Source organism: Anopheles stephensi, chromosome 3, assembly GCF_013141755.1.
Source record: "Anopheles stephensi strain Indian chromosome 3, UCI_ANSTEP_V1.0, whole genome shotgun sequence".
Classification (NCBI taxonomy): Eukaryota; Metazoa; Arthropoda; class Insecta; order Diptera; family Culicidae; genus Anopheles; species Anopheles stephensi.
Window position 1 is genome coordinate 27,754,628 of NC_050203.1, and position 27,242 is coordinate 27,781,869.

General features: G+C 43.2%; 2 protein-coding genes across 2 annotated transcripts in view; one reads left to right on the forward strand and one right to left on the reverse strand.

Annotated features, from left to right (window-relative positions):
• Positions 1 to 27,242, reverse strand: part of LOC118511552 — a 116,725-nt gene that overhangs the window by 80,379 nt on the left and 9,104 nt on the right. Inside the window, exon 2 of the mRNA XM_036054778.1 lies at positions 6,420 to 6,537. The gene's annotated coding sequence lies outside the window, so the exon portion shown is untranslated. The remainder of the gene's footprint in view (positions 1 to 6,419; positions 6,538 to 27,242) is intronic.
• LOC118511553 (UDP-glycosyltransferase UGT5-like) lies at positions 17,945 to 20,201 on the forward strand. The gene is made up of 5 exons (XM_036054782.1): positions 17,945 to 18,273; positions 18,341 to 18,428; positions 18,506 to 18,701; positions 18,823 to 19,674; positions 19,744 to 20,201. The coding sequence occupies exons 1-5, from the start codon at positions 18,094 to 18,096 to the stop codon at positions 20,084 to 20,086; spliced, it is 1,659 nt and encodes a 552-aa protein (XP_035910675.1). The 5' UTR covers positions 17,945 to 18,093; the 3' UTR covers positions 20,087 to 20,201.

The window sequence follows — 27,242 nt, forward strand, 5'->3', positions numbered from 1 at the left end:
TTTTTTTACTCTAGAAGCTCACCGCTTTCGGAAGGATTACATTCGCTATTGAAATCCGGAGAAAAATCCGGTGTTGGGTTTTTCCTTCTTCCCCTAGCTATTCTTGTTCGCGTATTTCAAAGGGCAACTAGCTTGAGTACTTAGCCCGGGAATGGATTGCAGTTTTAGCTATCGGGCTTGGGTTCGGGGTTTTCATGCTCGCACTCCTCCCGCACACTGTCATCGAGAGTGTTCGACCGATCCGTTCGTTATTTTGTGGCTAGTTGGCGAGGTGAGCTTTTGGACAGCAGACAGGCAAAAGGAGTTGGGGTTAGGAAACATAAACCCCCCTAGCTTTAAGCTTCTTTCGAGGCCTGGGTGTTCAGAATGCAAAAGGCAGAAGGCATTTTAATTCCGCTTCGCTTGCATCATTGGGCGATCATGTAGGGTGGCACCCTGTAGCACCGGACTGGAGCTCGAAGTGGAGGTGTTTGGCCGTTTTTAAAGTGGCCCTGCATTACTTGCACCAGCTACAAAACCGCAGTAATCCAACGCTCAAAGGAAACGGGCTTAAGCGAAAAACGGTAAGCTGTCGGGGTTTTTTTTCTCAACTTAAACGCTCGCTTGCTTGCGTTTGCTGTTTGACGATCAATTTATCGAACGTCAATTCCCGGTGTGAGAATATTAGTCACGCGGGATGGATGGACACCGATTCGCACCGAAGCCTTCACCGAGCAGCAGTTGGAGCGGGAAGCTCCAAAAAGTATGAGAATTATGATTGTTTTACGATCGACATTCACCCACTGGCAAAGTGGGGGCTCGGTGTGTGGACTGAAGATTCGCAAACGAAATCCTTCCCCGAAAAGCTCGGCCATGCCGCCATTAATCTTCCGTTCCCGTTAATTTTCCTATTCACTATCGGACGTCCGGGTGCGATTTCCTGCCGGAGCTAATAACGGTTCGAATCCGTGTTGCTGCGTACGGGGCACTGTGTACGTGGGTGACCACAACCACCCGGTGCAGTTGATTAATGTGTGTGTGTGTGAAAGAGCAAGCAGTAGCCATGAGCCAGGGCCAACAAATTTACAAACAACGCAAGCTTATAAAACACACGTTTAAAATATTGCGAAAGCAGCTCCGTGCCGAGTTGACTGGCCGGGCTGGCGCTGACTCGGGCCCACTACTGTTTTTCTCGCGAAAACGGTGTCATGCGCGTGATTGCGCAAATAAATATGATAACATCGTCGCAACACTGCTGCTACGTTATTCAAGCAAGCTCGCTGAGAATTACTAATCGTTTTTTTGCTCATCGGCCGCATCCGTTCTGTTGTGTCGGTCAGGTGAGTGAGACAGCCCGCAGGGAGAGAATGCACTTCCGGTCACGTCAGGCGGCTTAAGGGTTCTCCGTTTTGCGTAAAGGGGTTTCTTCGGACGGTTTGCTATGACTTGTGCTGGATGTGCTTCTTTTGTTTTCTGTTTTTCGTTGGTTCAAGAGCAAGTCCACGGCTATTAATAAACGTGATTAGCGTGTGCTTGACGTGCAATGCTGATTGTGATGGTTCGGCGGATTGGATTTAGTGTGTAGAAGTGGCGGTTTGATAAACGGAGGGAAATTGAACTTGAACGTGTTATCGACAGGGTTGGCGAAGGATTGAGCGGGTACTTGAAAGGGAAGTGTAATCATTTAGATTTGCAAAATATTTCAAGTGTTCTCGGAAACAGAGCTGGAGAGGATTTACAGGAATGGATTTTACACTTCTTCAAACCACAACAGAGTTATCAGTTATCACGAGTATGATAATAACAATATTCTAGAAGATTCATCCAACTATCCATCGTACACGATACAATTCACGTGACGATGAATAATATGTGAGTTGATGTATGTCCAAAGCAAAAATTAAGATTCTATGACTTTATTTCTATCTAGAAAAAGAAGTGAGAAAATCGTTTGAGGTTAACTTTTGGACCCTCAATCCGGCGAAGTTTGGCATAACTTGATCGACCTCAATGTAAACCTAAAGGACGCCTATGGAATCTCAATGGAATCTCAATCGAATCCGAATCGGATTCGAATCCATAGTTAAGAATCTAATCCGATTTGAATCTTTCTAGAGGTTGAATATTGAAGTCTTCCGAGTCCGCATCTCCCAACATGACTGAGCAGTAGATACTTTCTTGCAATGAAAAGTTAAAGGCGACTTTCAGAAGTATATCTTGCTTGGAGGGCGCGTTGATGTTAGACCCAAATGCCCTGTAGGATTGCTTGTAAAACGTCTGCCGGAGGACCTTGTTTCAATCACTTCTGTGGTTCGAAAACGAAAGATATTACGATCCCAAAAGAGCTGGGAGTATTTAATATGTTTAGAGGCAAGCGATATTATTTTTGTAGATTCCTTCAGAAATACAGGATGGAATCGTACATTTAATCAATTGAGTTTTCTGCTATAGCTTTAGTATCGTCTCCATCTACAACTAGATTATTGTTTTTAATTCATTCGTTAGGCAAAAATATGTATCCCATAAAAAAGGCAAGACATTTTGATGAGAAGGGAACCATCAGAGCATATGAATCTTGCATTTCGGCAAAATCGGTTCGTTGGTGTCTTGGAAATAGACACCGATGAAGAGCAACTTTTAGAGTAGAGATGGTGCATTAGTTGCCTTAAGCAATGGCTCTGCGAAGACCCCAGTTGGCAACTGACATCCACATTTCTAGGCCAAAAAATGGACTGCTTGTTTGCTTTGTCATCAGACATGGTTCATGTGGACCATTTGAGCACTATAGTCTCGGGTACACCTAGTCATCAACAATAACAGTCTTGGATAAAAAGTATAATTTTAGCTATGGAAATAATACTTTCCTTTGGTGTTAAACTCCATTAATACTTCTCAACGTCCAATAAAGCCTAATGAAATGAAATGAAAGAGAAGGGTTAACAAGATTTCCCAAGCGCTTCAAATGAAATGGCATGGAACGTAGGCACCCAAACATTAACGCACACTTTACCGCATTTCGTAGGCCCCCGGTTTTTCCAACGAATACATCACGAAGGTGACAGCCAGTGTCACACATGATCTGCAAAATTTGCTTCTTTGCATATGAGCGGACGACGGAACACCATCCGAACCTCCTCCGTAAATGGTAAACATGTGCAATCGAGCACAACACATGGGGGCTCCTGCCCTTTGAGCTTGCCGGGAAGTCAGTGTAGGAATATTAATTTCATTTCGCCCAAAACATTTCCCTATGCGTCACAGGAACCCAAGGCCCAGAAACATGAAGTGACGACAACGGGGTTTGGTAGGAAGTCGGGTTCGGCCAAGCGGTGTGTTCCATGAGTGAAATCATGAACGCCGGCGAACCATTGGCAAAGGGAAAAGCCAAAAATGTCACAGTTTTAGCCCCATGGCGTCATCTGTCGAGACGGTGGCGTTTGTCATACCAGGCCCAGATGACTCTCAGCATTGAAATCTTGCGTCGAGACCAATAGCTAGCCTCAAAATGGCTAGGATTTGACGGTAAATCGTTCCGTGGACGCACTTTGTGTTTGGGGTTTCGGTGCTCCAAGGCAACGGAACGCACCGTTGCATCGCCGCTCCCCAAACAATGCACTTTTTTCTGTGCCCGAAAGATAATGTTGTGAATAAATTTGTTAATATAATTTAACGCTTGGTTAGATATGGTTCGGTTCGTTATGGTACAACAGGGTGGCGGCCGAAAGGAAGGAAAAGATGGAGAGAGAAAAAAAATCATAAAAATCATCAACGAACGTACGGACGCATATGAAAACAATCAGCAATTGTCATGGTGGATGGGATATTTGGAGGTCTGAAGCGGGAGGTCGCCGGGAACCGCACACAGTCTCACACCTGGATACGTGCAGTAATGTAATGTCTGCAAGATGTCGCCTACCGTGTGAGGTGCCTGCCTCGGTTCCAACGCGCTAGGGTGGGTTCCAACTGGGCTCAGTCAAGCCCGGACACTGAGGGTAAGTAATCAGCAACCATAAAACATGCATTCATGAATTGCCTCCCACGGCACCTACCTACCAATCCTGCATCCATCGCCAACCAACTGGTTGCTGAATGAAAACGATGAAAATTATGAATACACATACAGAGAGAGACCCGCACACAAAAAGGGGGAAAATTAATTTCCGGCTAGCGCTTGCCTTGGTCAAACAAAAACATGCTTAACAACCAACTATTCGTACACCGGGTACACAGACATTTCATACGAGTACGATTCAGATTCTATTCTTTCCACCTTCTGGCTAGTGGTAGCCGTACAGGAAGGTCGAACCGATTTCGAATGGACCTGACGAGCAAATACCGGCGAGATGGTTAGCACTTGCAAAAGTATGCCAACACGACACAGCAACTGTTGACTTTGGGTAGAATCCGTTTTCGCTTTTTGCGCTCCAAAACGTGACTGGTTTGCGTAACTGACCGAGGCCGGGAGGGTTTTTTTTTGCAAAGTGTAGAGACGGGTTTTTAGAGCTCTCCATTTCCATTGAAGCATCCTTTTAAATGCTTGATTAACCAGTTTTATGTGAGTGGGTTTTGGAAAAGAGGTGTTTTGTTAAATTTTTTTAAACATCGTTTTTAACACTCATATGAATTGCAAGATAATAATTGGAAGGTTCATTGCAATGGGGTTTGAATTTTAAAATTAAACATTCGTGATCAAAAACCTTAAATTTAAATTCCTATTTAAAAATAGAAGAGGTTCTATTTTTCAAGTAAAAAAATAAAAACTAGAAGAGTTGGCTGAAATTAATCGCAAGTTCTTACGAAAGATGAAACACATATTTTGCAAAAAAAAAGTAATTTTACTCACACTTCAACAATTTATTGGCACTCGCCAAATTTCTCTGTATATCATCTCTACTTGAACACTTATGAAAAATATATTTTTTTTCCTTCTCCATTACAGTGATGGCTTCAACAGTCATACAAGCAGGTTTCGTAGAGAAAAAAAATGCCCAACATACTTTGCTTTACATGGGTACATAAAATCGAGTACTTAATGCAAGCTATATTTCACCAAAATAAAATGTAACTCAATATTGGAAAAATAATGTAAAATTAATCTCACTGTCAGCTAGGCACTCGCCATGAAACCAGCGTCAGACGAGCCTCGCAAACTAAAGAAAATTGTTGAAGTATCAGGAAGACTGCGTATATTCAGTGTGTTGTTTTATTTTGATGGGTTAAAACTTGAGCTGTAGTATTTTTTTTAAACATTTGTTGAATTTCGAGGCTACAATTTTTGTTTCATTGATTGTATTATTAACAGTGGAATAATTTGCATTTCATTTGTTATATTTTATTACATAAGGAAACCCTGTCTTTATAGTTTTATTTATTTATTTATTTACTTATTTTTTTCTTCTTCGTTTTCTTTCTTGGCCTGTTCTTATGGAGCAAGTCTATTTAACATGTCCAATCTTGTCTGATGTCCAATCCGTATTTATTTATTTAGGTATTTATTTATTTGATTATTCATTTATTAAGTCACATATTTATTTATTTATATCTTTTCTTTATTGTCTTTATCTTTTATTACCTTTTATTTTTATTCTAATTAGATCAGGTCAATGTATCACTTGCTTGATAGTATTTTCACGCTCATTTTCGAGCTGTAAGCATGAAAATAAACTCTTTTGAAAATAGAAACTTCTATATTATTGTTGAGGTTTGGTGATTTTTTTATTAAATCAACTATAAAACTAGCAGCATTACGGCCAGGCCGTCCTAGATGAATAAAAATAAATAAATAAAGACGAGCAGTACCAGTCATTCCAATGCATGTGCAGATTTCATTAATGGAAGAACGATCAATGATCGTTTTATTAACGATTCTTTAATTAACTATATCGAATAAAGTACCCTATAACCGCAGGTGAGAACAGAATAGACAATGAGTGTTTCGTTCTGCAGAATTCATTCCCCAAATGTATCGCCCAACGCGTGTGTGTGTGTGTGTGTGTGATAGCAAAAAAACCGTAGAAAAAAAGAGATAAAACTCAGCCAGCAACCCACTATCAAGCAAGCAAATAACGGCCATAAAGAGAACGCACCATCGGTTCAGCTCAATTACTGTCGGAATCGTAAAAAAGAGCCAGTTCGTCTAGGAATGTGTCTCCACTTTAAAAAGGGGCGTTAAACGCCCGGGAGTCTTGCAAATCAAGCAGGTAAGTCATTTGAAGACGGATCATCAAACGGCGTACGTATACCCAAGGTGTAGAATTCGAAATGATGCTCGACCCATCGAAGAAGTCGCAAAGTCACGCTTACAGAAGGAGTGTCACGAATGGCCATACCCGTACGCTTCCAAAGCGATGAAGTGAATTTTTAATTTAAAACCTAATCAGCTGGTAATTAAATTAGTTACCTTGAAAGTGCCTTCTTAGTGCGTACGGTTAAGTACTTACCTGTATTTTTATGGGTTGAGCAATGGATTGGTCAGACGATGCGATGTGTCTTCAAACGATCGGCAAACGACGCTCGTTAAACTGAGTTGGTTTACAGTGAAATCAATATAAGCAAAAGCTGAAATGAAATAATAGAAAGTGTTCTAAATTCATAATGTTATGACATTCGATAAACATCTCCCAAGTAAAAACTATCCCAATCTAATCCTGAAAAAGGGAAAGAGCTAATGATAACCATCATAGAGATGAATTTCTGAAGAATTGCTTCACAATATTGATGTTTGAAACATGTTCACACTTCACTCAAGAGCTCTTTTCGAAAAGTTTTACATCTAGCAAGCGGACAACACTTGTAGCTTCCAATTTCTGTTGACCACAACCCTGCAGTAGAGGATTACAAAAACCCCCATAAAGCCTCATTGTAACATGAGAAGGCTTTAAAGTTTTCCTCATCCATTTTTAAACTCCCGTTTGTAGATAATTCTATTGGCAAGTGAGGTGAGGACCAACCGTACCTGGCGTCTTGAGCCATTGTAATCCTCAAGAGGTGCAAATCCTGCAGCTAATCTCAGCTTTATGTTGAGAGGGGTCTGGCTGGCCTCAGGCTGTAGTATTTGTTTTACGGACCCTTGCTTTACTCCCTTGTTCAGGTCCAGGAGGGACCACGGAAAAGGCATACACGGAGATATTCGTGTGGAAAAGAATAAACTTTGGTTTGAAAATTGATTTGTTTCGATGGCGTGTACACCTGAGAATATATTTATCATGCACTAGGTATGATGCATTCCGTGTGAGGTTTTCCCTTCAGTATGGATTCCCCACTGCATGAGCCTTCCGATTGGCACGATCGGTATCCCGTTCGGTATAATTGATGACGCGCCGGAGACGTTCCAGCTGTCGGCGAGGTACAAAAAAACACAAACCACTGAGGAAGGGGTTTTTCTGCTGCCGATGAAAAGGGTCAAACCGATCTATAGTCAATTGAAGCCTATCTTTTGTGGTGAGGAATCCATCTTGACAAAGATCAACAACCGGATGACCTACTGGTACTGCTGCTCGCTATGGCATCTCCACCATCACGACCCGGCGAACTTCTTCGGTTAATTGTTTGATTCGAATTTTATTGGACCGTCCATTTGGCACCAACACGGCGAGGCTAGGTTGGGTGTGATGGGTCACACAGATGTGAAGTTTTTTTTTACTTCTTCTCCAAACCAGTCCAAAGGCAGTTTGAAGTCACGTGAAGGCTTCGCCCATCCAGTTTGTGTCATTATGTGTGAGATAAGGCGGTTGACTCATTTAGCCCATTTAGACATCAGCAAGTGAATCATCATATTAAAAGAAAGTGAAGCACATCTGACGTAATACGGCTCAAAAAAAAATGTCTTGTGACCGTTGTTATTGATTTCCTTTCGTCCGACATGCATCCCGCTGTATTATGATCAATGATACAATCGCTATACTGACACCTCAACATTCTCAATAGTTGTTAAGCGTTCAGCGTTACAACGGGAACGAACATGGCAGGCCACACGGAAACGCTTCCCTGAGGACCAACATCGTACGTCCATCGTGCAACGGCTTGTCCTGCTGTCACCTCTGTCGACAACTGCACTAATGCTTGGACCGGCCACACGAGGGGTTTTCTGACAAGCTTGTGGGACTCCACTCGTCGGGTGGAGAAGTTTATTTATAGGTTGCTGCATAAATAATATCGAAACTATTTTTCACAACCTCCGAATGGGAATAGTCTTTGGGAAATTTCGTTGGACGAATGGTTTGACAAGCGCAAGATGCGTGTGCAGGATGATGAGTCATCGTTTAAAATAGAGAAAGGTTTGAATGATACCTTAAACTCAGTTTATGTGGTGTGACTAGTCAAGGATTTCCCCACATCATCACTGGTTTTGTGGTACGGAGCGACCATGTGCTCCAACATTTTGACACTTTGATCGAAGATGTTCGATGCATTGACCATACAATCACGGGCAATTTTTGACAATGTTCCAAAAAATCAACGTCTTAACTTGCATCCGAACTGCTAGTGAGGATATTGAAGATGAGAACGCTTCCATCTTCTGGCAGAGAACCTACCCCTTCAGGGCCTTTATCCTTCAAAGTTCACGGGAATGATCGGTTCGTTAACTTTGTGTGATCAGCAACGATCGATGGAGCAAACGACTGTTAATAATTACGATTAAGAACGACAGTTCGCGTCGGTTTGGTCGTGATCCAAGAATTATACAACTTTCTAACGAAACTCCCCGGTAGCACCCGGTCCAACGGTAAGCATCGGCGCGATGAAAATTCCGTTCCAACGATCGTGCGGCAGATTGCTTCATTGATACGTCGGCATCAGTCGGTAGCCGACGTTCGAATGACGCTGGCATGTCTGGTCCGGAGGACAGTTCCGTAACCCAAAACGCACCAACATGTGACCGAACCGCGGCGATCGTAATCTCTAACGGGCGGATCTGTGGGTCACCGGCTAAGATGCTTCTTCAAACAGACGGGCAGCAGCTACGCAGCTACAAACAAATAAAGGGCCACTGTGTTGAGTTTACGGTGAATGTGCGTGCGTTCTTTCTCCAATTTAAATATGTACCCTTGAACGGCCGTTCGGCGGTGCAACGCCTGGGAGCTGGCAAGACTGTCAGTTTGTGGCAACAATTCGACCGTTTGTTTGTCTCCACGCGTGATGCATCTGGGAGGGCATGCGTCGTCCTCAGCAAATGCTATTGACCTGCATTTGCTCTTGCGCCATGGTGATGGCTTACTCTCTGGTGCTTGCCGTGGCTTGCGACAGAAATGGATTGATGAGCTACCGTAATGAGGTGTTTGGTTGGGTTGGATGGGGTTCCGTAGGACAAACGATCTTTGGTGATCATTATCCCGAAATTACATTGTGCCGCATATGCCGGTGAAATGAGAAGTAACGGGTGGATGTTCGGTATTAGTCTATTTATTGTTCATTAAAGGGCTTAAGGCACGTATAATGGTGTGATTTGTTTAACAATAAAGTTGTTTGTGAAAAGAGCAAAATTATGCCAACTGGGGAAGGTTTTCAAGTTCGATATTTACGCATAGACTTTCCTAGTCTCACATGAGTTTGGAGACTTAAAAATAGGACTTTACAGCCTATTTACAGACTTTACAGCAAAAATAGGATTATATGGACTTAAAGTAGTTTAGAAAATAGATTCAAGTATGAACGAATTAAAACTGGAAAATAATTTGGAAAGATTGATAGGTAAATCTAACTAAAGCCTGACCGCCATCTAAAGATCAGGATCATAGTTTGCTGGGATTTGGAGTTCTTCTCGTTTCAGATAATACTAGTCATGCATATCCTCCTGCTTCTGATGATGGAATCATCTAAACATATTCAGAGGCTGATCACACTCTGACTTCTCCGAAGTTGTCTCACATAGATTTTTAAATTGTCCATGTACATAGCGCTTCAGAACCTTAGGAATTGAAAAGTGTCGAATATTAAGATCAAGAACCATACTTCCTGATGACCTTACTTCACATGGAGCTGCAAGATGAAGAAGTCCTCAAATTCTAAGTCTACGTTGCGTTCTAAGAGTTTTTATATGAGCTCTTTTAGTATCTTTTAGTGTTCCAGGCGATCACGACGCCGGTCTTCACACGGAAGGGCCGGGGTTCAAATCCCATCCAAACAGCCACCATGTACGCAAGGCTGACTACTTTGTTACGGATAAAATCGAATTACAGAAAGCCAAAATTGGCCTGCAGAGATCTCTCGAGAAAGTGACGAAACAACCTAGAAGCGGAAGGAACGGCTGCTCGGGGTTTCGTTGGTCAGGAGGGGCTCATCGGTGAGAGAAATCCTGTTGTTTCCCTCTAATATCACAATTAGAGGTGCCTTGCACTGCCATTCCACTCGGTGCCTCCAAATATCTTGACCCGCCACTGTCTCGAGGTTGTGGTGCTAATGAAAAAAAGAAGTATCCCCCAGACTATGTTATTATAACGATAAATTAAACAATAATTTAATCGTAGAATTGATAGAATTTTGGGAGGGCGGCCCGTTGGTAGAGGTAACTAAGGCACCGGTCTTCATACCCGGGGTTCAAATCCCATATCCAATTACTATATTTGAATAGAAATGGTAGCCATGACCAAAAAAGGTCGTTAGGCCAAAGAAGAAGGAATCTGGGAGATTTTCACCTAAAAAGTGCTAAAAATACGTTTACATGTAAGAGAGAACTGTAATAACGATTATATTTGTTCGATTCTTGATTTTGATAAATATTTCAGATTTTCGGGCTATTCCAGCTGCTGATTAAGAGGTAATATTAAGTAAAGCGAGTTTACTTTATTCAAGAGACCAAGCAAAAAAGCAATTTATAAATTCGAAAACATTCAACACAAGTTAAATAATTGCAACTCCACCTGAGCAACGAGCTTTCACGTGAGGCAAAATGTTGTAAGCAAGACTCTATATGCACTTGTAAATGTGTGTACCGAACAATAAATTTACATCTCATTAAATACCACGAGCAGAATGTATTTCAATTATTTAACAACCTGTACCATGCATAAAATAGGAGCAAATGAAAAGGCCGAATTTTTGGCAGAATTTTATGCACCGTGGCCAAGCTCCAATAATGTGAAATCATATTTAATATGGAGTTGTTGCGCTTTTTACGCATGCGTTAGCCTTATTACCTATTCCCCAGATCAATTATTTCCATCCAGAACTTCCGATTGCATTTACAAAACTGGAGGCTCACTCTAATTAACTCTGATGAGTGATTCCGACTTCACTTATTTTAAATGGTGCAGAGTCAGAAAGCAAGGAAAGTAATTGCTCTTTACACACCCTCATAGCTGATTGCTAGAGACATCTCGCACCCGATGCTTTTATCTACATCAAAATCAATTAAAAGTTGTACCATCATCGTGAAAGTTCTTCTCATCGGTCGGAAAGAATTCATTAACTTTAGCGATATGATAATCGTTATGATTATGGTGATTAGAACTATGAGCAAAACGGTGCTTCCCTCACTAAGCTTATGAGCTTCTTCCCACTTTCGTCACGACCAGTTACCATGAATAAGAAAAGTTTTTGCGTAATGCAGCGTGCGTGTGGGGTTCTGTAGCTGCACTGATAAGGGCAAATTTCCCCAGCTGTATGTGTCAGAGGCGGAATGTTGCACCATAAACCAAGCATTAGATCACCTTCAGCAGATCTCACTTTTCAAACTATGAATGGTATTACCATGTGTCAAATAGTAAGAAACTCGACTATCAGCAAGAGCAACTGTATGAGTGGCGTTTGCTAAAGGAAATAAACGGCTCTCAATGGGCTACAGAACATTGCCGGCAAAACTTTACACTTACAAAACAATAACGTTCCCGATGGCTTCCCGGCCAGTATTTTAGTCATCGCAAACTAATGCTTTGTGATGGGCTGGCGAGCAATAATGAAAAGTGCAGCCAAACCAGGAAATCGTTTGCTGTCTATTAATAAATCATACCGCGACAGTGGTGTAAGTAAATAAACAGTAGCGCCCTGTCGCCCTCGACACTGTTCGACCGAACGCCGGGCGTGATGAGAGATGGGAGCTGTGAGCCACAGCTATGGTGCATTTCCTGGTGGCAAATGAGCGCTCGGGTGTGTCCCCCTGAGCCCTTCAATTGATGGTGCAAGTGTCGGGAAATGGTTTAACAACAAAGGCCAAGAATTCTGTGATCTGAAACATTAAGAGAGAATCTAGAACATTGCTGTAATGAGATGACTGTTTTAATTTTTCAAAGGGTTTTTAAAGAATTCAATTCGGAAAAAGCATTTTCAAAGCCAGCACAACAATGCTATCAATCATTTTTCCACACGCCAGCACTGTTGGACAGTGTCCAAATTGATGGGGCCCTATCGCCCAATTAGCTTATCACACATTTCGGTCGACACTGATTGTGTGAAGTTGTGATTTTCCTCAGGTTGCTCCCAGCAAAACGGCATCGGAAAAGCTAGCACGGGGCAACAAGTCCATGACAAATTGCACCATTCGTCCGCTGGAAAGTTCCCAAATCCCGAGAAAAGAAAGAAGCTTCCCGTTGGTCGGTTGATTTCGGTTGTGCGGCTTTTGGGTGATTGAAAAACATCGTAAATCTTCCGGTCGACCCAACAATGCACTTCTCGGCCGTTGCACAGTGGCGGCACCATGTTACGTACAATGCAGGAAAAACAAAGGGGGTAAAGAAAATTGAGAAAGTGAAAATTTTATGGTTCGCTTTTCCGGCGTTGTGGGGGGAAATCCTTACCGTGGTTTGAGGGCCGATCTAGCAACGGACCGGAGGTTTTGCTGCTAGCTAGGAAGACTTACCAGCCGGTGTAGCCGGTGAAGTACCAGCAAAGGACCGCCAATAAAATGAACATTAATGGCATCTGTAGCTGCTGCTGGGGCTTCACATAAACGGTTGGAAAATGGTTGCCGGAACGGTGGGAACGGAGCACAATTCACGGTGGACATCATGTGGCATCTGTGTTTGTCACATGATTTCTAATGTTTCTTTTCATAATGAGAGTACGATCATGGGTTGGCTGCTGAAGGATACGTTCAACGTTTAAGGGACAAAGTTTCCTGTATTCAAACAATTATAAGTTTATTATGGTATGGAAAACGTGTCCATAGTTTTCTTGGTGATAAGAAGTTTCTTCAATTCTTTCGAATGAGCTTGTTCTCAGTCGAATGGCATGAGTTAGTTTTAACTGGATAAGCTTAAAGTATCGCTCAGAAGAGATATTCAGGAGGTTCAGGGTTTGGTATGCAACTGTTAAAGCCCAATAAAGCTACAAGGATCGCGTACGAAACAATTGACTTAAGCTCGCAATAACTACCAATCATGTCGGAAACACGCTGTTCTCTAAAATAGAGGTCCTATTTCCTCAGGAATCTTCGCTTGCCACTGCTAGTAATAGAAGATAGATAGATAGATAGCAAACACAATCAAAAATGACAACTTCATTACTTTAATAGCTTAATAACAGTTCTGGGGCTCGAGCTACATACATTCCCAACGGGGCCAAAATAGCTCCATACACCATCCGTATGAGGTGCTCCGAGCAGAACATCGCCCAAACCTCGTGTTGTGTACCCGTATGTTTTTCTTCTTGTAAAACAACATCACCTCCACGGGCGGAGTAGCATTTTCCGAAGTGATTTTTCACATTTTGTTGTGGCTCATGCCGCGGATTGTAATGAGAATGGTGACGGGGTTTTCCGTGGTCCGTTGTAGTACGAGGTACGCTGTACGTACATAATAAATCCCCGTTTTCTGTCATGTGGAATTGCTGCCGTGAGATTTATGACGCTCCCGGATGTACCACACGGATTGCCAGGGCGCCATGTTGTTTGAAGGAACGTTCCTTTGTTGTCGGTGGTCCTATAGCCACGAATCAATCAGTGGCAAAAAGTGCATAATTCAAGCACCGGCGGGTTAGGACGAGCGAACGAATAAAGAACATAACCGTCGGCGACTGCTCATCGACCGAAGAAGTCATTGGTTTTAAGTGTGAAGTTGGTTTATTACATTTTGCCACGCATCGATGAGCGGTTGGGATTGTTAGAGCTAGCAACAGAGTTTATGGGATTTTTGAGCTATTGTATGTTCGGAGTCTTCAATGCTGGACCTTGTAATAGCCGAAGAATTATGAATTTTGTATTGCTCTTTATGAGCGGCAGAGAGACAACGGAGGATTATATCACAGGAATGCCCTTGTTAAAGCAATCCTCAACTTCAAGCCCACAAAACTTTAGATATTAACGATACCCTCACACACACGCACGAAGTTACACGAAGTGAAATAAAAACATATGAAGTGTTCTCCTGGGAGAATGTTAAGCCAAACTTCTTCCATCACTGAACAGAGGGGGGGTTAGTTGATGGATAAAAGATTTATTTCTTCATACCATCCCTGGAGCTGGATGGATATCTCGAGAACTGCCGGACGAAGAATGGAAAGCTGCTTAGGAAAAGTTGGGCTTACGCTGTTGGTCACAATCGGACAGAGAAAGCCTGGCGAGGTAGAGAAACTTATTGGAGTCCAAGCCCGTGTTCGGGGGTTATGGTTCAACACTAATCGGGCACATAGGGATTAGTTGACCAGAATGACTTCCTTTCCTGTGTTTTGCCGTACGAGGATGACTTTGCGCTCGAGCACCAACCAAGCAAAGCCGGATTAATCTTGAGAGGAAACTTCTTCTTCACCCCGAGGAAGGATGTAGATGAAATATGTTTCCGCAAATAGAAATTACCGACGGACAACCAATAGGGCTTATTATTTGAGGTGTAAGAAGGCTCTTCTAAAAGTTCAAGATATTCAAAAAAAAAAACTCGAAATAAGCGCTAAAAGTCTCCTGAACGCGCACACAAACTAAAAAAGGTACAACAGGCGTGAAATGGTATTAGAGAACGTTTTTCCGCTACCTAAACATTTGGAACCCCGATTGTACGTGTAATTATCACCAGCCGCCGAATCACCGTTTCGAGAACCCACCAGGAACCAGGACAAACAGACATCAAGGGCAATGGTTTCTCCCTGACTGCTTACACGAGCCGCAAATGCACCCTGCCCCGGGATGGACCATCGTTTGTCCGCAGTTGTAATTGTAATGGTGGTCAGAGCCACAATTTACTGACCAGGTGGGCAAAGACCTATCCTAAGGTCGAAGGTTCCCGGTCGGTGTTAAACGCACGAGCGAACACCGCCGGGACAACAATGCACGGCATGAATGGATGAATGCGTAGGATGGCAGATGGCTCGCTAAAGCGTAAAATGAGTGTTCGGGATGCAACAGCTGATGCATTTCGGGGTGCGTGGAGGACGTTGCACTGACTGACGTGGTTTAAGGTTGGTGAAACAAACCCCGGTAGGGATTTTGGAGGGCTCGCCGTGCAAATGTAAGCATCTGACGATTGGTTTTGGGGAATTGTTTCTGAACGCGCGCGTCTGCTACACCTGGGTCGTAAGGGCACGGATCACGATACTTGCAACACGATACTTGAGCGAAAATGTATGTGCACGCTGTCGACAGCTTATGTGTGATGGATGGAAGGGATTTGGTTGTGACGCATGCTGCAAAATTGGGCTTGAAATGATGTTGAAAGAAATTGTACCATTCATGAAAGGAACATCTTCCTATCTTCAGACCATCAGTCGAGGAGGATTACGTGTTGTTGGATGTGAAGATGAGTTTATGTGATGTAAATGATGTAATTCAAGCTTTGTTGGTTGTTTCAAAAAGAATAAAATAAATCTCCAGACGAAGTAAATCGATAATTTACAGTAGGAGAATAGCTAGCATTCAAGCTGCGAAAAGTAAAAGTAAGGAAGTAATTATTACTCAGAAAACTTGCTTTGCAATGAGTAAAAGAAACAGCAATTCCAGCGATGAATAATTCCTAGAGTTTATAAATTACAGCTACATGATCAAACACAATTTACATACGAGTGTCATATCGAAGGGACACGCTATCACAGTTAACGGGTATGATCGCATATTTGTAGAATATTTGCATAGTGATCATTAGAGGTCTTGATGGCTGGTTCATTCGTAGAGGCTCTGCGTCATTAGACGATGTTAGATTCTAAGAAGTCTTGCTGAGATTTATTACGTTGGATACGTGGAAGTCATCGGGTCTTACTTGGAGTCGGGTGATTCTTAATGCTCATATTTTAGAAGGGAACCGAAGGCGACCGTGATCATGCTCAAGGAATGACTCTTACTGGTGCGTTACTGGTGCGTTGGTGACATTGAGGCTTTATCTTGGCTAGGGGATTCTCAATTCTTCTGAAGTGAGAAAATCTATTCGCAAGTCCCAATCTGTTCTGAATCTGTTTAGAATCTGTTTCTGTTTAGAAACTAAAAAAATCAATATTGATGGGTAAATTTACCAGAAAGATCTCTATTTCCTGTTGTAATGTATCTTGATTTGCGCTACGATAAATTGTTTTTATAGACGTGGAATTGAACTCTATCTATAATCCATTATAATGAGCACTACACCATATTGCTGGCAATTTTTGAGATAAGGGAGTAAAATAGACCTAAGGGAATACTTCCTCCCCTAGAGCCTTTTCCCCGAGATGCTCGGTCTAATTGCTTGTTACTGTTGGATCTTTATTTAATTAGACCATTAGTTAGACCTATCTTTATTGTAGATGTTTAGCAGTTATATTGAAGAAACTAGAAAAAAACTGTCAACATTTCTGAAAAACTTGACACAAAATTAACGACCAAAATATGCCCCTAAATCTCCTTTTTAATATAATCCACTGTAAATGGAGCAATAAACCCAGACATAATATTCACCAAGAAAATGAACAAAACTGTATAAATGAAATGCAAATGTTAAAGTTCAATACAGCCTGCCCCAGACATGCGCTTGGCTAGCGGCACCGACTCTCCCGAAACTGTGCGCATGTACATCATTTTTATCCCCTTTTAATATTAACTCTACCATACGCTAAACGACGACGCGGGTGATCATAAAAACAACATGTTTAAACATCCACGTTCACACCAGCGCTGCTAAACTCACCAGCGTTCCACCATGAGTTACGCGAGTCCTCGGTCCATACATGTACACAGCTTCCAGCAAATGCTGTTTCGCGCTGTTCATGATGATTGCGACAAAACATTTGATTCGGGGGGGTGTTTCGGGTGCCGGCAGGTTTGCCCTTCAGTAAAATTGCCACTTTCCGAATGCGAACAGTGGCAAGTAACAAGGGGGGGAATCAAAACTACACCCGAATGCTGTCTGCAAAACGCTCTTCCTCCTCTTTATTACGCGTTATGATGTGCGGGAGGGAAAAGTGCGCGCGTGTGTGTGTGTGTTACTGTTTGCCTTCTGTGTGTCCGGTCATAGGAACACACCAGGACACAGCTAGACAGACAGGATCGTGTCGACTGGCAGGACACCGTGCTTCCATGGTAACAGACATGCTCAGCACTGTACGCTGCCGGACGGAAGAATCGTGATTGTTTAAACGCTGGCCAGGAGGATTCGGAACTCCTGCCTGCCTCCATAATGAACGAAAAATATCGATTTTCTGTCGTTCGCTCTCTTTGAACTTGGAGGGTTCTGAGCTCGAACGATTCTGAGTTCTACGACCGACCCGAGGGAATTATTGTGTCCTTGGGTGAGGGTGAGAGACACAACAAGCCCTTTTTTTTCAAGGTCGACAACAAAAAGGTGACATGCGTTTTTCGGATGGGGTTGGAAGAAAATTCGATGAAAACTCTATGCACCCTCAGCATCCGGTACAGCTAATTCCGTTCAGCCTTGACGACTTTGCCCATAACTACGGCTTCGACTATTGAATGGGGTGCCTAATGAAACCAATCCCTCGACCGAGATTGCTCCAGAAATGGCTGGTGCCGATAGGTTGGACCTACGTGGAGCGTTAGAATTCGACGTTTTTTTTTTCGATGTCGGTCGCCTTATCGAGGACGCTGCTATCAGCGTTGTTGGAAGGCGTGCGCCTCTTCGTCACATTATCGGTAAAGTGTGGAAGTCCACTACGTCAGTATGGTTACACGCTTCACCAGTTCAGTTGTTTGGCTGACAGACATTCGAAACCGCGCCTCGTGCTGGTGAGTAATAGTCGTGCGATTTCACGGAACTCTTGTGCAGGGGTAGGATGGTGATCGGAAGTAGATCGCTGGTGAGTGGCATCGCACTGACGGCTATCGTACTAGTCGGCACGCTTGACACATCGGTCAGTGGTGCCAAAATTCTGGCCGTGTTTCCAAGCATCAGCAAAACAAACTACATCTTCGGTCAGGTGCTGTTTGAGGCACTTGCCGCCAAAGGTCACAATGTAAGTGAGAATGAGCGGCTGAGTCTGTGTAGCATAATCTGAATAAGATCGTGATCGCATTCGACAGGTAACGATCGTCAGCCCGTTTGAGGTGCAGTATGCGCACGAGAACATTCGACAGGTGAGGATTACGGGGCTGTTTAGTCATATAGAGGGTAAGTGGACGGCCAATCGTACTGGGGTGGCTTATCGCACCGCTACCGACAATAAAATCTGACTATATCTCAAACAGATTATGGACTGCACGCAAACGTGTTTACCAAGCGCGACAAATCGAGCTTCTATGGCAACACCAACCTGATTTACGGCACCGCAGCAATGGCCGACTACACGCTAGGCCATCCGAAGCTCCAGGAGTTGCTGAAGAACCCGGCCGAAACCTTCGACCTGCTAATCCTGGATCAGGTGCTGTGTGAAAGTTTACTCGGGTGAGTAAAAGTGAATGGCAAAACAGGCCACAATACGCCTTCGATAGCGCGTCACACCCTCACCACCGCTCTTGTTGTTGTTGTACAATCTTATCACGAAGCGTCCACCTTGGTTCCACAGGTTGGCTTATCATTACGGTGTGCCGGCGATTGTATATAGCGCGGCTGCCCCCAACAAGTACACGAACGAGATGGTGGGCAACCCGCACAACCCGGCCTACAATCCGATCCCTTCACTCGGGTACTCGGACCGAATGCATCTGGTGCAGCGGGTTTGGAACACGTTCGTGTCCATCTGTGAGCAGTTCAACTATCGCTACCTCTATCTACCCTCGCAAGAAGCCGTCTACCAGAGGTACTTTGGCCGGCGGCCGAACCTACCGCCACTGCTCGATCTCATCCACAACGTAAGCCTGGTGATGGTCAACAGCAATCCGGTGATTAACTTTGCCCGCCCGATCGTGCCGAACATGATCGAGATCGGGGGAGCACACATCCGCCAGCTGGAGGATACGGGCTTCTCGCAGGATGTGATCAATTGGGTCGAGAAGGCGAAGAATGGTGTGATCTACTTTAGCATGGGGACGAACATTCGGTCGGCCGACTTTCCGGACAGCTTGCGCGATGCGTTCGTCGGTGCGTTCGGTAAGCTCGGCCAGGTGTTGGTCCTGTGGAAGTGGGAGAACGCAACGCTGCCGGATCAGTCGGCGAATGTGATTATCGGGCCGTGGATGCCACAGCAACAGCTGCTCGCCCATCCGAACGTACGGCTACACGTTACGCACGGTGGATTGCTAAGCATGATGGAGACGGTGCATTACGGTAAGCCGATCCTGGGTCTGCCGCTTGCTGGGGATCAAGAGATCCTTGTGAACCGGGCGGTTGAGGCTGGCTATGGGCTAAAGCTTGACTATCAGAATGTGACTGAGGAAGGCATATTGGAGGCGATCAATCAAATTCTTAATGAACCGGAGTAAGTAATCAGTTGGTGGAGTCTTCTTGAGAGACATAAAACCTTGACGAATGCACTTTATGTTTTTAGATACCGACAGGCAGCCATGAAAGCATCCCGACAGTTCCGCGAGCAACCGTTGCAGCCGATGGACAAAGTCCTGTACTACGTTGATTATGTGCTAAAGCAGGACAGTGGCATTGGTTACCTGCGCAGTGGAGCACTGTATCTATCGTTCTGGCCTCGACATGTTGTGGACGTTGCCTCCATACTGGTGCTAATCACCATGATTCCGGTCGGATTGTTTGCCACGCTGATTCAGATCATTCTACGCAAAACTCACCAACGAAAATTGAAGAGCGTAGCCGGCGTGGGCAAACCGGCAGCGAATGGGAAAGCGTTGGAAAAAGATGCTAAAAAGAAGCGGAATTGAAGTTTCAGGTATTAGGATATTGCGAGGGACGCCGGGAACATTGTTTGATACGTTGTATCATGGACTGAAGTAACAACTTTATTATTATTGTTATTAAAGAAACATTTTCAATTTATTTAAGCTGGATGTAATTTAACGGAGAGAGTTTCTAGAAGGAAACAAACCTTAAACTTGATGTCCATTGGCTTCAACAGTCCGTAGATTGAATATTCAGAAGCTTTGATTTGACATCATAATTATACACCAGCAGAGTTCCCATATTCAAACCACAACTCCTAATAAACCCCTCCATAATAAGCGGGTTTGATAAGTTAGGATTCCTGGAGAACCATTCAAAGAACCTGGGTTCCAAAAAATCAATACTACCTCGTGCGAATGGGGAACGCATTAAATAACTCTACCACGACTACCGCCGCCACCAACTAATGATGCTATTCATGGTGCAAAACCTTACCCTTAAAAGAGCTGAACATACAAGAGTGTTCTTTCAGGCAGGACGGTAGGATGTTTTGTTATCACCAAAACAAAACAATGAAAAGAAGGATGATATGAAAAGCGGGCAAAACATATCACAACACGAAAAGTAGGAGAGCAAGAAAGAAACCAACAGTTGCTGATATGCTGATGGAGTTAGGAGCAGCTTCACTGGGCTGGATGTGTAGACAGATTCCCCACGGTTGATTGTGGCCTCCGTGGTGATACACTGCCGTTCACATACCACCCGACAGACGCGCACATTCACCTTCCGGTTGGGAAACGATAATGGCTACCCGAAAATAAAGTCGACCCGACTCGGTGGACTTCCCCATTTTTGCTAAGCAGATCACAAGCACGGTAAGCAGCTTAGAGTCAGCAATGTAGCCAATTTTTCCATCATCAAACTCTTCCCTGAAGTGAGTGTGCACAACCGAGCAAGGAATGTACCGATCCGTTCATGGTTCGGTCCCGGCATGGCACGGCCCCGATTCCCTAAACCGTGCGATAGAATCGCGTGTGGAGATTTTTACGCCGCTTCACTATGATGTGGTGGAGGTTGTTAGCTCTTCTTTTTCGCTCGTTTCGTTTTATTTAGAGCACCTCTTGTTGGTTGGAAATTGTCTGACAAAGCCAGTAAATAGAAGCCAGTACCGTGTGAGCGACCAGCTATAAGTTATAAGATGCAAATGCAACTTCAGTTTTGCCTTCCCTGCTTTATTGTTGTGACAATCCACCCGCTGGACCGGTAGCGGAGCAGTAGAAGTCAGCGTGAGGTCATTTGCGAGCCGTGGCGTGCATCGTTCGACATTGGGTGATGAGTTGTGCGTACTACAAACGCAAGCACTCACACCTCCAGCTGCGTGTGTGATGATGGTACAGATGTTGCAGTCTCAGAATAGGCAACATCGTATCGTAAATATTTGGATTTCTGCACTGCGTTCTGTACTGTACGGTGTGCTGCATTTGGCAGGTACAGCACAGTGAATTAATCTGTCGTAAAATGCAAATGCCGCGTGGATGGATTGTGAATTTGTGGACACAGTGAGTGTCCCAATCGATAGACCACGCACCAGCACAGTATTGATTTGCCATCGGATTTACTCGGTGGATTCAAATCAGAGGTCTTTTGTGTGACTTAATGATAAGTTAGATACCCGAGCCAGTCGTTGAGTTGCAGGGATATTAGCTAGAAACAGACACAAATTCCTTGCTATGACTAGAATGGGAGTGAGAGAAATCCTCCCGAATCCGTTGTGGTTGGTTGACGGAACAGTTGGAAGCACTCGGCAGGCGTTTTAACTCAAAGAAAAGGCGGCAGCAGCAGTATTGCTTGTGGTTAAGGGATCGTTCAACATGTTTGCAGGAATCAAGTATAAACTTCAAAGAGGGCATCGCAATTGAGCATACTTTGAAATGTTGGGCATGAGATCTGATAACCACATGCATGCGGAGCAAGTTGTTCTAATGAGGTTGATGAATCTTTTGATGTAGGAAAATTATTTCACAAGATAAATAGTGCAGATAGAGGGTAGAAAGTAGTTTGAAACGTTTTTGCTATATCAGGTTACAATCTAAATTTCTGAACCTAAATCTTCTTGACACTGCTTCTCGCGAGATATTGGAGGCTAAAATGGCTCACGAAGACGTTACCAACGAATGCTAATTAATTCGGGGAAATTTTTTAATAAACTATCTCCTAAAGAACTATAACCGTAAGGGTTTATTCGTGGCAATTCTTGATAGTTACATTCCTGAGAGATTAAGAAAGACAAAGGACTCAAAGTTCCAGTTGCATTGCTGGCTTCCTTGACTTATACTTCCTTTAGAATAATACTTATACTTCCTTGAGCTGTCTTTTTTTGCTTTGTACCAGGAAACGTTTCGTCTGGGTTTAAATGCCACTTCGTTTGTGTTAGAAAGCGGTCCTGTTTCCACTTTGTAATCACTTTTGGCTATATTTTGAAGAATCTTTGAGGCTCAAATGCTTTTGATTGGATTTGTTCATAGAAATGTTCCATCTCTTGATTATGTGATGGGGTGATCTTTCAAGTTTGCATCTCTAAGATTTATTTGATACTTAAAATAAAAGAGATTGAATTTTCCATTACATCGATTATTTTATTTCATATGCAAACGATATCAAATTTTTGAAACCTATTAACTCCAATGATGCTGCCAAATGCCTTCCATCTTACTTCAGACAGCTCGTATAGATAATGGTGCTCATCGAATTTTTCTACTTCCTACTATCGTTTTAGGAGACTTTTTTATGTGAATTTATTTATCTATGAAAAACCAATTAAAGTTTGTGATAATGTTTCTGACCAAAGTAAATGTTCAAACAGCAAATTGACTCTCTAGGAGCACTATCAGAAAAAAAATTGAATGTGTCTCAGACTCTTGAACTTTTGTAGTCTGGGGCGTTCTGTACTTGTATTTGGAGAAAATATTGGATCGAAAGGTTCGAATTGTAGTGTAGGATGTTTCGCTACGCATTGGCTCGATTCTTCTTCTTCTTCTTCCTTGGCACTACAATTTCTGGCTTTGATGTGGCTTGATTTTACCCGTGGCAAGGTAGTCAGTCCTGCACAGACATTCTCTGATGGGATTTGAGCCCCGGTCTTGCTGTGTCAAGACCGGCGTCACTGTCGCCTCAGCTACCGGACCGCCCCACTAGTTAAAAGGCTCGATAAGACTAGTCAAATTCAAAAGCTTGTCACTCGGAAACATGCCATAGTTAATGGCAAAACTTTTTAAAGGTGAACTGTACATATCAAGATTATTTTTCCAGAATTTCAATGTTATTAATGTTATTTGACAATCATTGGTGGTATAAGTAGTAGCAAGCAGTCGTTTCTTAAAACATAGTATTTGTACTTAAGCGCTTAGTAATGCTGTTTGCTTTTGTTTATTTCGATATTAAACTTATAATGAGATCAGTAGAGAAAGGTCAATAGAGATAGAGATTGGTTCACATTCCTTCGGGGCCATTGGAATTGGACTGACTATCCAACTATGCGGTATCAATAAGTCTGGTAAACCAGAAATGGCAAACTTTGTCCTAAGTGGTCAATAGGCCAAGAAAGAAGAAGCAGAAGAAGAAGAAGAAGAGAGATAGGTGTAGTTTTAGTTAGTTAAATAAATTTAAACTTCTCAAGCCAAACAAAGCGGACAATGAATGCCCCGAATGATATTAATAAATATTCAATTTGTTTTCCAATTCCTTGAGCGGTTGAAAATGTTATTTTATTATATTTTTATCGAGGATAAATGAAGAATGTATGTTTGTCTGTTATACGTGTTGTATCTCGCTTGTGTGTATGATGATGAATGACTGATTGAATGAATGAATGTATGAATGAGTGCGATATTAGTGGGGCTTGGTATGGCATAGACGGAATATCCAGGATGATCCAGGACCAAAACTACACCGTTGCAATGGCGTGTTGCATCGGTCAAGGAATGCAGACAAGCCAGAGGGATGGAAGAACGCTGGATCTCGACCAAAAGAATACTGACGATGGCATATCCCAAAAACAAACGGGATGAGATGATCACCTACGATACCGACCCTCGCAACCAACACTACCACGACTACTGGATGACGGATATATATCAACCGAGCTCACCCGGGATAAGGTGCCCTTTCACGGTTTGGAGAAGGAAATGTTTCCAAACCATCGTGAATTGTACTTATATTTGTAATTTAGCTTTAAGCAATACGGCCAGGCCGTTCTTTATGAATAAAAAAAAGAAGAATGTATCACTTTCTCATATCATTACAACCCAACGGTTTCAAGAACAAAATTTTGAATCATTTTTTAATTAAAAACATTACAGTCACTACGACAAATGTAATGAGCAATACAATCTTACGTGCACACCCTTACCGTCGGTTAATAAAAGCCATTAGACGGTGAAATTCTCTGACGCAAAATGCTAACTGAAACATTACACGTACAAATTATTTAACGGTTAACAAAAATTCAAATCGGGTTATTAATGACGGTAAAGTAAGCCTTTTAACGGATCGTTAGCGCAAAGAAAAACGCAACCCTTTTTTACCCGTTTGTATTCAACATGGCCTCAAGGTCACATTGCAGCAAAAAAGACTTAAGCAAAAAAAAAGCAGAGCCTTTTCACACACTTTCCAATGGTTCTCATGCATTTCGCCCTTATTAATTATAACAAGGCTGGTGAGGGCAAAATATTTCCCGAAGCTATTTCACTTCAACCAAAATTACGAGGGGATCTAACGAGACGATTTGTGTACGATCGAAAGTCGGGAAGGTCGTGTCTGCGTTGCGGAGCGGTGCCAGATATAGAAATCCTAGAATTCGGAAGGGACGCCAGTAAACGTATACCGTTCGTTCGATATCCAGTTCCACAGGAAGCTAACCGGAAGTGTCGGAAAATGTCAGCGTCTTGATGTCTGGAGATCGGAATCTTGAAAACCACCCTGCACCGGATAAGCAAGTGTAGGAATGGAAGATCAAGCACTCTCGCAACGCAGCAAGTGTCGAATGATCGCTTCCTGTGTGTGTGGTTTGGTTGGTGAAGAAATCGAACCAAATTCGAATCGCTTTATCTCCAATGCCAAATGCTAGTTACGGTGGAACTGTTTTAAATATGTACGCTACGCAGAAGGGACCATTACGAATATTAGGCAACAAGATGAACCTTACTCAACGCCTAGTACCCTCAATTCCCCTACTGGGGTTTCCTTCTAAAACGGAAGAATCTTTCTCCAGTCGGTATCGTTTGATGCTGGAGTCTCGCGGGCAACATATTTGTTTAAACACGAAACCTCGCACGAGATCACGAGATGTGGTGCCAGTGAGCAATGCATGGAAAGAGCAAGAATTCGGGAGAAAAAAAGCGAACGAATACACCGAACAAATAATCAAACAAGCGTTCCATATTCATTTCCAAAATAAACATCTCCGCCGGTTGGAGTTGCGTCAGTGGAGCGAGCATTCGCAGTTCGCCCGTCCCTCGACAGCTGACTTATTGCATAATGTTCGTTAGCTGCGTGGATGGCGTTAGCCGCGGTCGTGACTCTGTGCATCTGCCAGAGTGTTTGCAAAGCACGCAGCGTTTTGTGAATTCTTCCGGCTAACATCAAGAGTCAAGCTGCGCAATCGGCATTGCACGTGCTGGGCCCGCTTACACGGCAAAAGGCGCCGAAATAAGGCGTTGACGAACGCATGCGAGTAGTTTGTGGTGAAGATGGAGGAGTAGCATATTTATTATACTCCTGGGGAGTTGAAGCACATTAGCTGAGAGTGTATATTAAAACTTCAGCAATACTGAATTTGAATTAAGAAAACCGACTTGCTTTAAAACCAACCCTCTCAGACATTCAAAGGGACACCCGGACGGCTCAGCTAGTGTGTGGTGCGATGAAAATTAATGTGAAACCAATCGCCCGGTACCGTCATCTATTTGCCGGATATTAAAATTTCTGACCCCGGCAAATGGAAATGTTAAAGAGTGATTTAACCGCTTTTTTTTCTCTCCCTTCGTACCCATTACTTTCTATGCCGGTGCAGCTTAGAATGCAACCAAGGAACGGCCGAGATCGCCGAGATGCAGACGGTTGATAAGGAATGCATGCACGTACGGCTAGTCCGCTCGTCTGTGAGACCTCTCAGTCTCAGCGTTTGTTGAAAGCGATAAAAACTCTTATGCGGGTCGATCGATCTTCGCCTGGGATGATGAGATTGGGTAGCGAGGGAACTCGCTGGGCTTACTCGGGTGGTATCGAAGGGACTGATAAATGGTAACTCTTGCTAGGCGAGTTAACGCTCGACTTTTTTTTCCTCCCTACGGTACTATGTACTATGCAGTTGCAGTTTCCAAGCCACTATTGATGGTGTGATGGGGCTGGATGGAATGGCTTAATCGCGAGCATCATCGAAGGGTGATTTTATTTACGACCGGATAAATTAGCTGATTATGAAACACGATCCACATGAAACGGGTGGTGCAAAAATGTATGAATGATGGTTACAGGGTTTACCGGATCGTATCAGTGAGGTATGTTCTAATTGATCTAAATTTTTCGGAATTTCTACTTTACAGAAACATTCAAATTTAATGTTGAAACTCAGCTACGAACGGTCTTATGAAAATTATAGGACTTTATGCTCCTATAATTGGCTGTCGTAATGTAATATGATCCAATATGGTAAGATTACCGGATGGATAACTACCTTAAAAAATCACTACTGCCATGAGTCGCTCATTTTGACGGATTAATACAAACAAAGCTTCGTCGCAGACAGCATATTTTGTCTAACAATTCTAACCTTGACCATCCAGACTGCCTCGCCGTGCGCTGCCCGGTCTGACTAATTTGCTATGGTTAACATCAAGTCACAGAAAGCCATAAATGTGGCAGGCCGAGACTTCTCGTGTTTTTAGTGCCAAGCCAAAAAATTCTAACCTTGTTCAAAATATTTTTCCTTGTTTAGAAAAATGCTCTGATCCCTGGATGCACATTTTACAGCGATAAACCAACTAGCATAGAACTAAAGCTTGGGGTTTCTCGAAACTTTCTGCAGCGTTTGAAGAGTCCTTAAACTCTTTTTGGTGTCCAGAATCTGTCATCTGTTATAATGTTTCATCTTGCTATAGCAGTGAAAAGGTGTTGTAAAACTCAATAAGCATAAAATAC

Bases quoted from the DNA above. Each gene is read 5' to 3' on its own strand.
- LOC118511553 (XM_036054782.1), top strand. From the start codon at position 18,094: ATGGTGATCGGAAGTAGATCGCTGGTGAGTGGCATCGCACTGACGGCT. The intron at 18,274-18,340 runs GTAAGTGAGAAT...CGCATTCGACAG, and splicing joins TTGCCGCCAAAGGTCACAAT to GTAACGATCGTCAGCCCGTT. The intron at 18,702-18,822 runs GTGAGTAAAAGT...TTGGTTCCACAG, and splicing joins CTGTGTGAAAGTTTACTCGG to GTTGGCTTATCATTACGGTG.